This window comes from Gigantopelta aegis, chromosome 4 (genome assembly GCF_016097555.1).
Source record: "Gigantopelta aegis isolate Gae_Host chromosome 4, Gae_host_genome, whole genome shotgun sequence".
NCBI classification, from domain to species: domain Eukaryota; kingdom Metazoa; phylum Mollusca; class Gastropoda; order Neomphalida; family Peltospiridae; genus Gigantopelta; species Gigantopelta aegis.
This window is the reverse complement of record NC_054702.1, coordinates 42,986,822-43,000,902: the sequence shown is the minus strand read 5'-3', so window position 1 is coordinate 43,000,902 and position 14,081 is coordinate 42,986,822. Positions and strand designations below refer to the sequence as shown.

At 36.7% G+C, this 14,081-nt stretch overlaps 2 protein-coding genes across 2 annotated transcripts in view; one reads left to right on the top strand and one right to left on the bottom strand.

The window, feature by feature from the left end:
• Positions 1-6,529, bottom strand: part of LOC121370582 (lebercilin-like) — a 28,711-nt gene extending 22,182 nt beyond the window's left edge. Inside the window, 1 exon segment of the mRNA XM_041495899.1 lies at positions 6,370-6,529. The gene's annotated coding sequence lies outside the window, so the exon portion shown is untranslated.
• A 6,243-nt stretch (positions 6,530-12,772) lies between these two features.
• The window catches only part of LOC121370580 (cilia- and flagella-associated protein 251-like), a 34,037-nt gene continuing 32,728 nt past the window's right edge, over positions 12,773-14,081 (top strand). Inside the window, exon 1 of the mRNA XM_041495897.1 lies at positions 12,773-12,953. Coding sequence (XP_041351831.1) covers positions 12,909-12,953 — 45 coding nt within the window. The 5' untranslated portion in view covers positions 12,773-12,908. The remainder of the gene's footprint in view (positions 12,954-14,081) is intronic.

Genomic DNA, 14,081 nt, shown 5'->3' with positions numbered 1-14,081 from the left:
CTTCACTTTGAATTACAGGAAAGAAATCCGACAGCGATGTTTTTGGCAGGAAGTAAAACTTGGAACAGTCAAGTATACCTAATTTTAATCAACATTAACTGATCTAAATTATCATGAAAATGAGAAAAACCCTTGAAAATAATACTTACTGATTCAAATATGAATTTTATTTTATGTACACACGACTGATATATCAAAGTTTGTGCTATTCTGTCTGTGGGATGGTGCATATCCCTTGCTGCTAATCGAAAAGAGTAGCCCATGAAGTGGAAACAGCGGGTTATCTCTCAATATCTGTGTGGTTCCTTAACCATATGTCACAGTGACCTAGTAATAGTATGCGACACACCGCCATCCCAAGTTGTTCCTACATGTGAGGTTTGATGGTCCTGTATGCATCTGTATGCAAGATATGGTCCGGACAAGGATTTACGCCATATGGCCGTAAATAAACTATGTTGAGTGCATCGTTAAATAAAACATTTCTTTCCTTCCCTCTCCACACCACCACCATAGTGTGCCCCCACTTCACATGCATGCCGTTCATATGAGCCTAACACAAGAAACAAACGTAAGTAACCGCCCGCTCACACACACATACACGGATTGGACATACGTTGTCCTTTTTATTTTTCAAATATAAATTAAATTGAAAAAAGTAGCAACAAAAGGGAAAATACTTTAAAGGAGGGGACAATTAAGGCATTTGGCCTGGTATGCATAGTCAATGATATATAATGCACATTATTGCTTAATATCAACAAGTATAAGGATATAGTTAATTAATAAAACGCTTAAATGTGACGGCTATTATATATAACGGGCGCAGCCATTTGGTACCATCGCAGTGGCAAGCTGGTGATTACATAATATCTAACGTGTTACGTCAGGAATTAGTCTTCAAACTGAAGAGAAAAAACATACCTGATTTTTGCAGATGCATCACAATGTTCTGTAATAATATCCATCCCAGTAAGCCAGCACCAAGTATATATTATTTTTCAATACAAAATAAACCACCATTGTCAAAGTGTTGAAATAACTGTCTTATGTTTTGTACATAAATTAACCCACGTACTGAAATAATAATCGGTGTTTTCTTGGTTAATTGGTCTTTTCTTTTCCTGGCCTGTACCTATGGTTCCTGATTGGCAGGTGTATATATAGACGGTCCTCAGACACTGTGTCTAGACACACTAAAAAGATGTGCCTCTTTTATTAAAGGAGACCAGACACCAAAAGACATGTAGTGTGTAATGGATTAAGTTAGCGTCAAAGACAGCATTACTCTAACACCCGGCTCGCTGCGAGGCACTGGTCAGCTGCGCGTCTTACGTTTGGGGTAAAAACAGAAGTGGGCGGGATTATGCATAGATCTGAACGAAAGCGAGGCAATACGTCATCGGTGAGAGTTACCAAGCAATACCGATATACGTGTTGATTCTTTGGTTGTGCCTTTTAGTCGTCATTTTTCTGTCTTTTTTTTTTTTGTCTTCAGGTTTATCGAAATTTAATTTACAAGATAATTAGTGTTACTATATACTGTCGACGTAATTATATGATGGTTAACTGCGCAGTGTTTAACTGCAACAGTAACAGCAATGCATCCCAAGAAACGGCCAACACCATGGTTTCAATTTTAAAAAAAAACGAAAGTTGTTTTAAAACATGGACGCATTATTGTCGTCGAACGGGCTTTACACCAACTAAATACAGCAGGTTATGGTACATTTACAATGTGAAAATTAAAACAAGTATGTACTTAAGATATACATTAAATAAAGATATTGCAATTTGTTCACATACGAATATTTAAACTTCACATTTATTTACCTATAATTACCAAATTAATTTTTACCGACAGCCCATAACGATTCCATACTAACGTCTCTTGATCTAGTTGGTTTGTTAACCTCATAACAAAACACCTTCAAAACGTTAATTATTACGTTAGTTAACAATGTTTATCGTCAGTTCAGTATATTGTCATTAAAATTAAAATGCTAACACTTTGGCAGGAACAACATATGTACTCTGGCCAGAAGGAATGATGGTTAATTAGTTTTAAAGCTAATGTCGATTATTAAAGCATAATAAAATTGTACTTTTCAATGCTTTCTGTATGACATATTAAAAATACTCTACACCAAATAATTGTTTTAATACCTACCCTGGGTTTCTGTCAGAGGGTGCAGATGGTAAACTTACATGTATGTACAAAAAAATCTCAGAAATTAATGTATATATATAATGTTTTATTTTTTCAATAGATTATAGTAACATAATTGCTGTTTAAAATTTGTAAAGTACGTGAAATAAAATGTTCAATAAAAAAAACTAAACATTTCAAACCTATAACCACCCAATATACTCCTTTGAATATATTTAGTTTTTACAGGCCCGTAGGAACGACTTTGGGAGGTGGGGCACTGAAGGACCGAGTATAAACTCTACATCAGATTTTGGTTACAATGGCAAAAATTAATGTGATTAAAAAAAAGCTCACAAGTGGGCCTGTTTTATTACGTACCCTCAACTTATTTTCTGGCAGAAAACCTGGTACCTTTGGCAGAGGTTGAAACAATTGGTCGTCTAATTTTCAACTGTTACCATAAAATAATATAATTAATCACTTTTGGCATCTAACAATTTAAAGCAAAATTAACAATAATTATTTTATTTTACCTGTAGTATATTTTCATCAGGACTTCCTTCTTCCTCCATGAATGATTAAAGAAAATAATACTGGATATATTGTAATTATATTTATTTTATTCCAATATATAACAAATGTGTTTTATGTCAGTATGTGGAGCAAACTACCTGAAACAGTTGGTTTGAAATCATGATTACAAAATCCTAAAGATAAAAGGAGTTGGTTCCTAACCTCACCCTCTACATATTATCTACATTTGTACAGATCTGTAGGAACAATATTTGGTGTGTGTGTGTGTGGGGGGGGGCGCGGAGAGGGGAAATACAGTCTCTAGTGAGGGATACAAACTAGATTTTTATCTTTATATCATCTTTATTTATGCAGAGTAACTTGAAAATTTAAAACATACATTTTCATCCTAGAGTGTGTGATGGAGAACAAGTCACTAGACCCGCCCCTTCCCAGTTCCTACAGGATAAATGCAAAGACTACATAATAATACTGTCGATAAGACATATTAGTTGTAAAATGATTGTCAGTATGTGGCAACAGTATAATATTTTCCAACATTTCTGTGTTTCTGTACCCGGCTGTGGACAGTTTCGGTAGACTGGCAACACATTTTCTTAATAATAAAAAATACACTGTTTAACCAAATACATTAAAATTTGGAGGATAACTAGTTAAGAGAACAAAGAAAATTGTGCTAATTTTAGTTTTTTGTTAAATTATTATAGCTTGCTTTGGTGAGGAGGGGACGCTTTTTGCAAATTTGCGAAATCGGCCTATGGAATATCCACTGACGTGCCATATTTACATCTATGCTGAACAAGATTTATGATGAAATATTATTACATTTTGAGTGTTTTTCTTCTAATTAGGTCCATTTGCTTCAGTTTACATTAAAAATGTCATAAAAAATTATGTTTAAAAAAATGCTTGTATGCTAGTCTATGACCGTGTGGCTTCGTCGGCAGTTGATTCATCCGAATTTTCGTCTAAGACAACATTTCCAGGATTAGGGACAAAGTCTCTGATAAGTGGTTCAAACTGATATGGTTTAGCACAAGCTGGACACAATTTTTTGTCACTCAAATCGCTAAGTTCGTCCATGCTACTTGGTAGTTTCTTCAGTTTTCCTCTCATCGATGACGTCACGGGTCTAGCTCATCAATTGTCGACACTTTCCGGCAAACATCGGAGATTGGCGGAAAAAAACCCAACCAAGACTGGCAGGCTCAACTTGGTCAATAAGGGGAGCGTGGTAGTTGCGTGTTGTGGTTTATGACGGCAAACAAATTCATTACGCCGTATATATGGTTTGGTGTCCGGTCTCCTTTAAGATCACAGGGTATTGTGTGATAACCATGCGGACACCCCTCAAATCGTAATGGACATTATCAGCCATCCTGCTTTATTACTGTAAGTAATTCTGTAAAACCCTTGATTAAGTAGACTTTCCCATCTAAAATCACAAAACTGACCAATTGCATAGTCCCAAAGAAAAGAAAATTATCATTTGGGTATCGTGAGTGGTCGTTTTTGCTCAAACATACCCTACCAATAGGCCTATTAATATGCATTTTCTTCTTTGGATTTTTTAAAAGAGTAAAATACTATAGCTCCATTCTATTGATGCAAATTGAAATATATTTAGTTAAATAGTCTATTATACTATCAAGTCATTTATGTTGTTTTACAAGTCAGGTTGATGAAAGTGAAGCGCCTTGTTGTAAATTAGAGCGTTTGTTTACAATGTGCATAGAGGCATTGGACGGAGCTGACACCCCAATACCACCGAACGTCATAAAAATGAAACAAAATGACTGCCCCCAGTTAGCAGGAATAATAACTCTTTTTTGATTAACTCTAAAATTACGGGGGGTTTTCATTTCTTAAAGTGTCAGTATGTGTTGTTCATCCAGGTATGCATCTTTCCAACATATCAAGCTCATATTTGAAATGATCCTCCCTTTAAATGCAGAAAAAAGTAAAGTATGTAGCCTCCCCTCCCCTAAAAAAAAAGAAATCGAGTTTAAAATTTAGTAAGTTATGTTTTAGTTACTGTTAAAGAAATTATTTTACTTTAAAGTGTTATTTTGTTGTTAAATGGAACACTAAAGGAATAAGCAAGACACAGCAGTAAAATTTTAATTACTGACAAATGAGCAAAATGTGTTCAATTCAATTAATTTAATTGATTACTTAGTATTATTTCATTTATAAATATATTTTTCTTTATTTACATTTATTTTATTTTTATTTTATTATTATTTTTAAAATAGATTTTAATTGTGGTTTTTTTGTTTTTTGTTTTTTTATTGTGGAACGTCAGGCACTTGGAACAAGTAATTACTTCACCAATCCTTTTCCACATATATGTACAAGACACATCCAAGTTTTATTTCCCGCCAATAAGCTGTCATATTTCAGGGTTAGCTCTGGCAGTCGCCAAATACGCCAATTGCGAAGTTTGAAAACAACTAGCGAATTTTATTTTGAGTTGGCGAAATAATTTTACTACATTTTATTATAAAATAACTAGTTTTCTGATATTTTTAAAGTTTAATAGATAATTTGGCGAAACTTTGTGTTCACCCAGAGCTAGCCTTGTATTTATTTTGTGTAATTGTGGAGATAGGCACAAGGTAAGTATATTTTGACATTATTTTGAAATTGACACGTCGATCAAAAAATTTCAGTCTGTTCTGTTATGGACATCTTTCTTTGAATTTCAAGAGTAAACACCACCGTGTACATCAATGAGAGCCCAAACAAGTAAATGCTAAATTAGGTAGAGTATCATTAAATAGATATTTACAAAATATTTACTTGTCAGTTTAATGTGAAAGAAATAATCGATGAAAATCATTTTCATTCTATATCCGACACTACTTTAGTCACAGTACATTGAAAAATTGAAAAACAATAGTTCGGTTTACGGGTGTATCTGAAGAATGTCAACATGAGACTATGACATGCATTTAATCTCTTCACAACAGAAACTGGCATGAGTATTAGCATTTATTGGTTGATTTGGATAATAAATGTAACAAGGTCAAACATTATTTCATTGAATCAATCATACATTAGTATGTGTGCACAGAAACCATTTCCTGTTTATAGACTGATTCTCAATTACTGATAGTCTGGCACCAAAGTAAAAACACTGTCCAACATACGGTGACAAGGTGCCAAGTGAGCTATGACAATAAAAAAATCAGGGCTTTGACATCTGTTGTGTGATATCGTTTTTGAAATCAGAATAGGTCCAAAATATTACAGCGACTTCTCACTACTGCGAATAACTTAGTGACTTGAGCCAACTTTCGGTGAAAAAAACACTCATTTCGCCGGCAAGATTAGGGCCTGAAGTATGCTTGTGCACACGGTTTTGAACTTTATCTTGATGAAGGAACTTATTGTGTATAAAGCCAAAGCAAAAAGCCAAAGCAAAGATGCAAAATGTGACTGTTGTCAACCTTAATAGTTGTTTACTTTCTACACACAAAGTCTTCAACCAAAAATCTTCAAATAACTTGGCTTACCCACAACTCATGCATTTACAGAAACAGGTTACCCACCGAAACAGGACATCCAACAATACGATTCAGTAATTAACGGTGGAACGTCAAACTCTCGAGTCACTAATTCTATTATGTAAATATACATAAGCCTGGGGTTCTACAAATTCGAATAAACACTATACTTACCATGATACTGAGTTCGATAAATATGGAAGAAAAGGCCAGGAACTCTCGAGGAATGTTTAAACAGATTCAACGGGTGTATGTAACTTTTTTTTGTTTTCCTGCCAAGCAACAAGACAAATTGTGCGAAATTGTGTGTGACGTCACGAGTTTTGCGGCCTTTGCAATTTCGGTCTCGATGAAATTCTGCCCCATGGAGTGGTCCAGTCAGTTTTGTGTTCAGATCAGTACGGAAAATAGCAAAATGTTAAATTAACCCGCGATAAAAGTATTATACTCAATATAAATTCGCTGAATCAGTGCCAATATCCGCTACGATTATATTTATAAATATATAACATGTAATATTTTTACGTCCAAATATAAATTAAAAAAACCAAGATGTAGATGTAAGACTACATGAAATTTTCCAATCCTGACCCATTTCATCTTCACTGCAAGGTGACTGTATATAGTCAATTGTTATATGTAAGAATATATCTGTATAGTTACTTGGTATATTTTTATTTTGTTTTGCTAAGTGAATAAAATATTTCAGCCATTTAATTTCATTAAACAACGTAGGCAAAACAATTTCCAAGGGTCGTTATCAGATAGTCCCAAAGTGATGTCGCCAGCCTTTAGGAGCTAATTTTTACAATAATACTCACAAGATTCTCATGATTTGTAACTAAATAGTAACGTACAATATAAAGTTATTGTTTTACCCAAGATATTGTTTTTCAGGTTCGCTGATTAGGCTTCTTTTCTTCTTTTCTTTTCTTTTCTTAACTAATGCTATCACATCTAAGTAGCAAAATCGCAATGTATTGGGGGAAGCATATATACATACATATATTCTTCATATTACAGCATGTAAACATCAATTTCATTTACTAAAAATATTTGGGAGACAAATGTTACTCTGTCGCCAACTTTGGTGTCAGTACCGTAACGTACCTGACGTTAACAGAGGCAGTACAAATATAACCTATGCTGATTTATATATTTGAAAGTTGTCATCTCCACCATTTATTCTGTCCCGGACGAGAACACTGGCTATTCAGAGGCCGGGCTCGGGATGGACATGCCCGAAAGCTTAGTGGTATAGGGGCATGTTAAAAAAGTACTCACTCACTCTCTCTCTCTCTCTCTCTCTCTCTCTCTCTCTCTCTCTCTCTCTCTCTCTCTCTCTCTCTCTCTCTCTCTCTCTCTCTCTCTCTCTCTCTCTCGCTCTCGCTCTCGCTCTCTCCACCATTTTACAAACACCGTAGCCAAAATCACTTGGGTAATTACAAAGTTTTGGCCAATTAGCTACTAAAGGTGGAATCGGTATGTTTATTCAACATCAGTATACGTAACGCAGACGCGCATTGGATTCTGTGAATTTGGTCCTTAAATGACAGTATAAAAAGGAATTACGTGTTAAATGTGACACCACGAAACACTGCAAGCAGTTATGCCTTTTAAGTAAGTAGTGTCATTTCTGCAAAATGTAGTGATTACCGCAACTTCAGTACTGCAACATACATTCCGTTACAGTTCTGACAGTGTTATGGTACGGACACAATATTACATAATGTCTGACAATATGGGTAGCATAAAGTGCCAAATTTGTAATTTTATATAATAGTATACTACATTAGACCGGAATAACTCAAAACTACCATATAAAGTATTTGCAGACATTTTATGCGTCCCGTTTGACATATTAAATGGAACTTCTCAAAATCTGAAACATAGTATGTTTTTCAAATGACATGAAATTTTGTATAGTAAGTTTATAGCTATTTAACCATACCAGATTTCATGTATCATTGGTCTGTAGTTGCCACTCATTTAGTGAATGGTTCCCGCTCGGATTCAAGAGACGATGTTGGGTTTCTTACCCCATTCCCACCGAACTTCAAAATGGCTCTGTTTAAAGGGACACTCCTGAGTTTGCTGCACTTTTTAAGATGTTATCGACTAACAGAGACTTTTTAACGACTGTTATTACATATCAAATATATTTTTCTGCATAAAATATTAATGGCTGTATATTAAACGTGTTTCTGATCGTTCTAATATTTGTACTAGGTTAAATTTCATCTTATTTCCTAAAATATAGTTTTTTCGTACATACGAAATTATTTGAAGACAAAATCCAGTTTGGGCTTCTTACAAATATTAAGACGACCAGAAACACATTAAATATACTGACACTGATATTCTAAACAAGAAAATATATTTAATATGTAAGTTTAATAGTAGAAATATTTTATTAGTCGGAAACATCTTACAATACAGGAAACTCGGGAATGTCCCTTTAACTTATAAACAGGATGGATGTATTTTGTTTTAGTGGTTAACAACGTAATATCTTGATCGGCTGTTGTTTTCCTTATTGTTTATGATACCCATATCTTTGATTTAGCAAACCCGTTACATTGTTTCATCAGTAGGTATTTTTTACGTGCACCATACCAAAGACTGATATGTAGTGCACTGGCAAGAACGAAACATAGCCGATTGGGCCTACCGACGAGGATCGACCCTAGACCGACCGCGCATCAGGCGATCGCCTTACCACTGTTCCGCACCTTGTGCAGAGATAATCATGAATGAATACGCTATAACTGTAAATTGTACACATGATTAGAATTGTTACATACACCTATAGTATAAATCTATAGCATGTGTACATTATTGTTTTATACTTTGATATTAACATATGTTACTAACATGCACCAAAATTAAGTTACCTTTATTTGATTATTATTCTTCTGTTTTATTAAGTATAATAATGTTCCATTTTCAATGGAAAATCGTTTTCAAGGTCGTTTCTTCCTGTGTCTTTCAGATCGTCTACAACTTCCTTTACTTAAACAGTTATAAATGGTTATCAATATCGGATCCCTGATATGAACAAAGAATGCAGGAATGATGATGAGCATACAAGGTGGCACTTAACTGGGGTAGAGTGGGTCTGAAGTAATTATTTTTTTTGGTTCTAAAATATGAACCTGTTTAAGTCCAAGCTTTGCAATGTTATCTTTACATAATTCCTGTCATATTACTCGGAAATAAGGGAAGCAAGGGATGGGTGAAGAGATTTTGGAATCCATCCGATCACCACACATGATGAGTTATTATTTTTATTCTGCAAATTTGCAAGGGTGGATCCAGGAACGTTTTGGCCTGATTCAAATACCCTGATTCACATACCCATCTAGATTCGCCACTGATATTTATATCAACTTTTATAAAGTGCACTGGCCATACAAACATAAAAAAAACACTAAAATATATCATTATGTGAGTGCTTAAACAATTATTATAGCCTACGGGCAATATAGACTGGGAGAGTGCATATTATTCAGAGGGAGTGCATATTATACATATAATATAGACTGGGGAGTGTATATTAAATGTATAATATGCACCGGGGAGTGCTTATTCTACGTATAATCTTAACTGAGGAGTGCAAATCCAGGGGAGTGCAAATTATACGTGACACCGGTATTGGGCTGCGAACCCTGTCTTATGTCCGATGGCTTAATCACGACACCACCGAGGCCGGTTCATTAGAACAAATAATATTACAACAAAATTTCAATATGGCTTTATTCCAGGCGATTCAACTGTATCAACTTCTGGATTTATATCATTTTTATTTGTCAATCTATGGGTGAAGGAAAGGAAGTAACACATTTGATAGAGTTTGGCACGAGGGCACAAACATTTGTAGGTATCCCCCAAGGTTCTGTCCTGGGCCCTGTTTTATTTTTCAAATATGTAAATTATATTGTTTGCGAAATCACCTCAAACATACGGTTGTTTGCTGACGATACCTCGCTGTATATAACTGTTGACAATCCAGATGTCAGGGTTGTAGCTAGCGGTGGGGGGGGGGGGGAGAGAAAACAAAGCGGAAAAAATTATAGAAACTTCTCTTCTTAACCGTTTAAGGAATTTTAAGACTATAAACTACTCAGTCCCCCCCCCCCCCCCCCCCCAAACAAAAAATCCTAGCTACGTCCCTGGATGCATGTCATAATATTTAAAATACAAATCAGGTCCGTACGCAGGATTTTTAATTGGGGGATGGGTTGTGAATTCCTTGTGATGGGACTAACAATGGGGGTCGGGGGTGAGGGCAAAAATACAAAAAAAACACATTTACGTAACATTAACTAAATTTGATATATTTTTTTAGACCTTTGGTAATTTGGAGAGGGGTGCGTTGCGCGCGCGCACACACACGCACACCCTCCCTCTGCGTGGGCATAGCATGTTGACACCGGTACAACGTCGCCTCAGACGGTGGATCTCTGGAATAGTGATATAGATCAATTCACGAGTTAAAGTATGTTTAAGGTTGGGGGGCGAGACGTAGCCCAGTGGTAAAGCATTCGCTTGATGCGCGGTCGGTTTTGGATCGATCCCCGTCAGTGGGACCCTTGGGCTATTTCTCGCTCCAGCCAGTGCACCACGACTGGTACATCAAAGGCCGTGGTATGTGCTATCCTGTCTGTGGGATGGTGCATATAAAAGATCCCTTGCTGCTAATCGAAAAGAGTAGCCAATGAAGTGGCGACAGCGGGTTTCCTCCCTCAATATGTGTGGTCCGTAACCATATGTCCGAAGCCAAATAACCGTAAATAAAATGTGTTAAGTGCGTCGTTAAATAAACCATTTCTTTCTTTCATTTCGTTTAAGGTTGTTGACATTATGAATATGCGCGTGGTTCTCTCGCACCCTACAAATCCCACACATTCACAATAGGGAACAAGTCAGGCGATCTTGCAAGACAGTTTAGTACCTCAGTATTGTTCCTCTGAACAAGTTCAGGGGCGGGACGTAGCCCAGTGGTAAAGCGTTCGCTTGCTACGCAGTCGGTGTGGGATCGATCCATGTCGGTAGGCCCATTGGGCTCTTTCTCGCTTCAGCCAGCGCACAACGACTGGTATATCAAAAACCATGGTATGTGCTATCCTGTCTATGGGATGGTGCATATAAAAGATCCCTTGCTGCTAATCGAAAAAGAGTAGTCCATGGAGTGGCGACAGCGAGTTTCCTCTTTCAATATCTGTGTGGTCCTTAGCCATAATATGTCTGACGCTATATAACCGTTAATAAAATGTGTTGAGTGCGTCGTTAAATAAAACGTTTCCTTCCTTTCCTGAAGAAGTTCGGTCGTTAATCTGGTTGAATGTCGGCGTGTATTGTTCTGTTGAAACAAAAAACCTGGATACTGCTGCATGAACGGAATGACAACTGGTGTGATGATTTCGTCACTGTAATAATTTAGCATTCAGGTTCCCATGAATGATGCGGTGGTTCAGTGGTTAAGCCATCGGACTACAGGCTGGTAGATACAGGGTTCGCAGCCCGGTACCGGTTCCAACCCAGAGCGAGTTCTTAAGGGCTCAATGGGTAGGTGTAAGGCCACTACACCCTCGTTTCTCTCATTAACCAACTAACAACTAACCCCCTGTCCTGGACAGACAGCCCAGATAGTTGAGGTGTGTCCCCAGGACAGCGTGTTTGAACCTCAATTGGATATAAGCACGAAAATAAGTTGAAATGAAATGATTTTGATGTCATTAATTCCTGCCCACAACATGACGCTACCAGCACCACATCGGTCATATTCAGTTTAAAGTTTGTTTTGTTTAACGACACCACTGAAGCACAATCATCGGCTATTGGATGTCAAACATTGGTAATTCTGACATCAGGGGGAACTCGCTAAATTTTCTTAATGCAGCATGGGATCTTTTATATGTATTTTCCCAAAGACAGGACAGCACATACCTTTGATATACAAGTGGTGGTGCATTGGCTGGGACGAGAAATATACCAATGGGTCCACCAGCGGGTAGACCGACCGCGTAGGCCTACCAGCCGAGCGCTTTACCACTGGGTTACGTCCCGGTCACGTTCAAAATCCTGGGGGTGGGGTGTGGGGCACCACATTTTATAAACAAATGAAACACTATACAAATTAAACCCTGAGATGTGTATGCTATTCTCTGGAGTAAAAAAAAAGGTGTGATTCTCGGGGGGTACGGCCCTGACGTTTAGTGCATGAGGCGACGTTGTACCACTGGGAATGCCCAATGTGCCCAGACACGTTAATGACAATCTTCACAATTTTCATGCATGGACCCCCAAGCACCATTTAACGACGTGACAGTTGATTGATTGAAAACATATTTTATTGTACAAAGAATGGGCACAATTTGACAACTTATGTTTCATTTTGTATTGAAAATCTCCTGTTACTTACACTGACGAAATTAAATTCAATTTAATCTTGTAAGTCACGAGTTTTATTTTATTTTAGCACATAATATACCAAATTGCTAAACTCTTGTGGCTAAGTATATAATATATACCAGTAGATAGACCTACACCTACAAGGAAGGGGAGATAACTAATACGAAGGAATGTGATCTGCAGTGTGCAAAAACAGACATATATTTCACTATTATTTGGAGCTGTTATCAGATCATATTTATCAATTACTACAATAGTTTTAATTACACAACATATTGAGGCTAATATATGCATTAGACATGGTTATAAAAGTGTACTATTCGAGTGTCGCTAGCAATAATGAGGTAAGTTTCTTATCCTGTTTTTACATAGTTTGTAGACCAGTGCCAGTGGCAGTGTCAGTGACCATAAATAGCAACTATGATGTAATAATGGGCGATGGAGGCAGGACTTCACTCGTCGACATGTTTTTGTTTCAGTATTGTTAGGGTCAAATATTGCTCAATTATGCAACATATATTGCATTTTAAAAATATACGCCTAATATATTCAACAAGGGTCGAAATCGGAAGTGAAATATTATCAACGTCCCTAACTGCGTTATGCTTCAAATTCCGTTCGATTTGTTTTCCCATGCAGGGTTAATGCAATCAACATCCGATTTTTTATGGTCTGCATGTTGTTCATGTGTGACGTTTTTCTTAAAGGTCCAGGCTTATCGAAAATCTAATTCACTATTGTTTGGTATCTGTGTATACCTTTTATAATATATCGTCAACGTCCCTAACTGCGTTATGCTTTGAACTCCGTTCACTTTGTTTTTTCATGCACGGTTCGTGCACTTAACATCCGATTTGTTGTCGTCTGCTTGTCTTTCATTTGTGAAGTTTTTCTTCACAGTACTAGAACATTTTCATTAACAATATAGTTCAAACAAATAAGTATCTTTTTATTCCTTGAAATTACCTATATCGGGCCCACATGACTCATAGAAATTGACTTAAAATGGAGGAAGATGAATTAACATTTGGTACATGTTACATGACCTCGCAGTCGCATGTTCCAGATCAACAAGGCCAAAGTATTTAATTTTTATGATTTTTAAAGACACTTGTTGGGGAAACCAATTAAAATATCCAGGGAGTGTTATGACAAGTTCACCACTGCTGGCCACTTTATATAAACAATATGGAAAGAAAGAAATGCTTTATTTAACAATGCATTCAACACATTTTATTTACGGTTATATGGCATCAGACATATGGTTAAGGACCACACAGATTTTGAGAGGAAACAATGTCAACCATGGGGCGGGACGTAGCCCAGTGTTAAAGTGTTCACTCGATGCACGGTTGATCTGGGATCAATTCCCATTGGTGGGCCCATTAGCCAATCCCTGGTCTGAACGTAATGCCTATCAGTATTGACAACAAGTGTTAGCAATGGGTGTTGGTAAAACGTTAACCGGACCA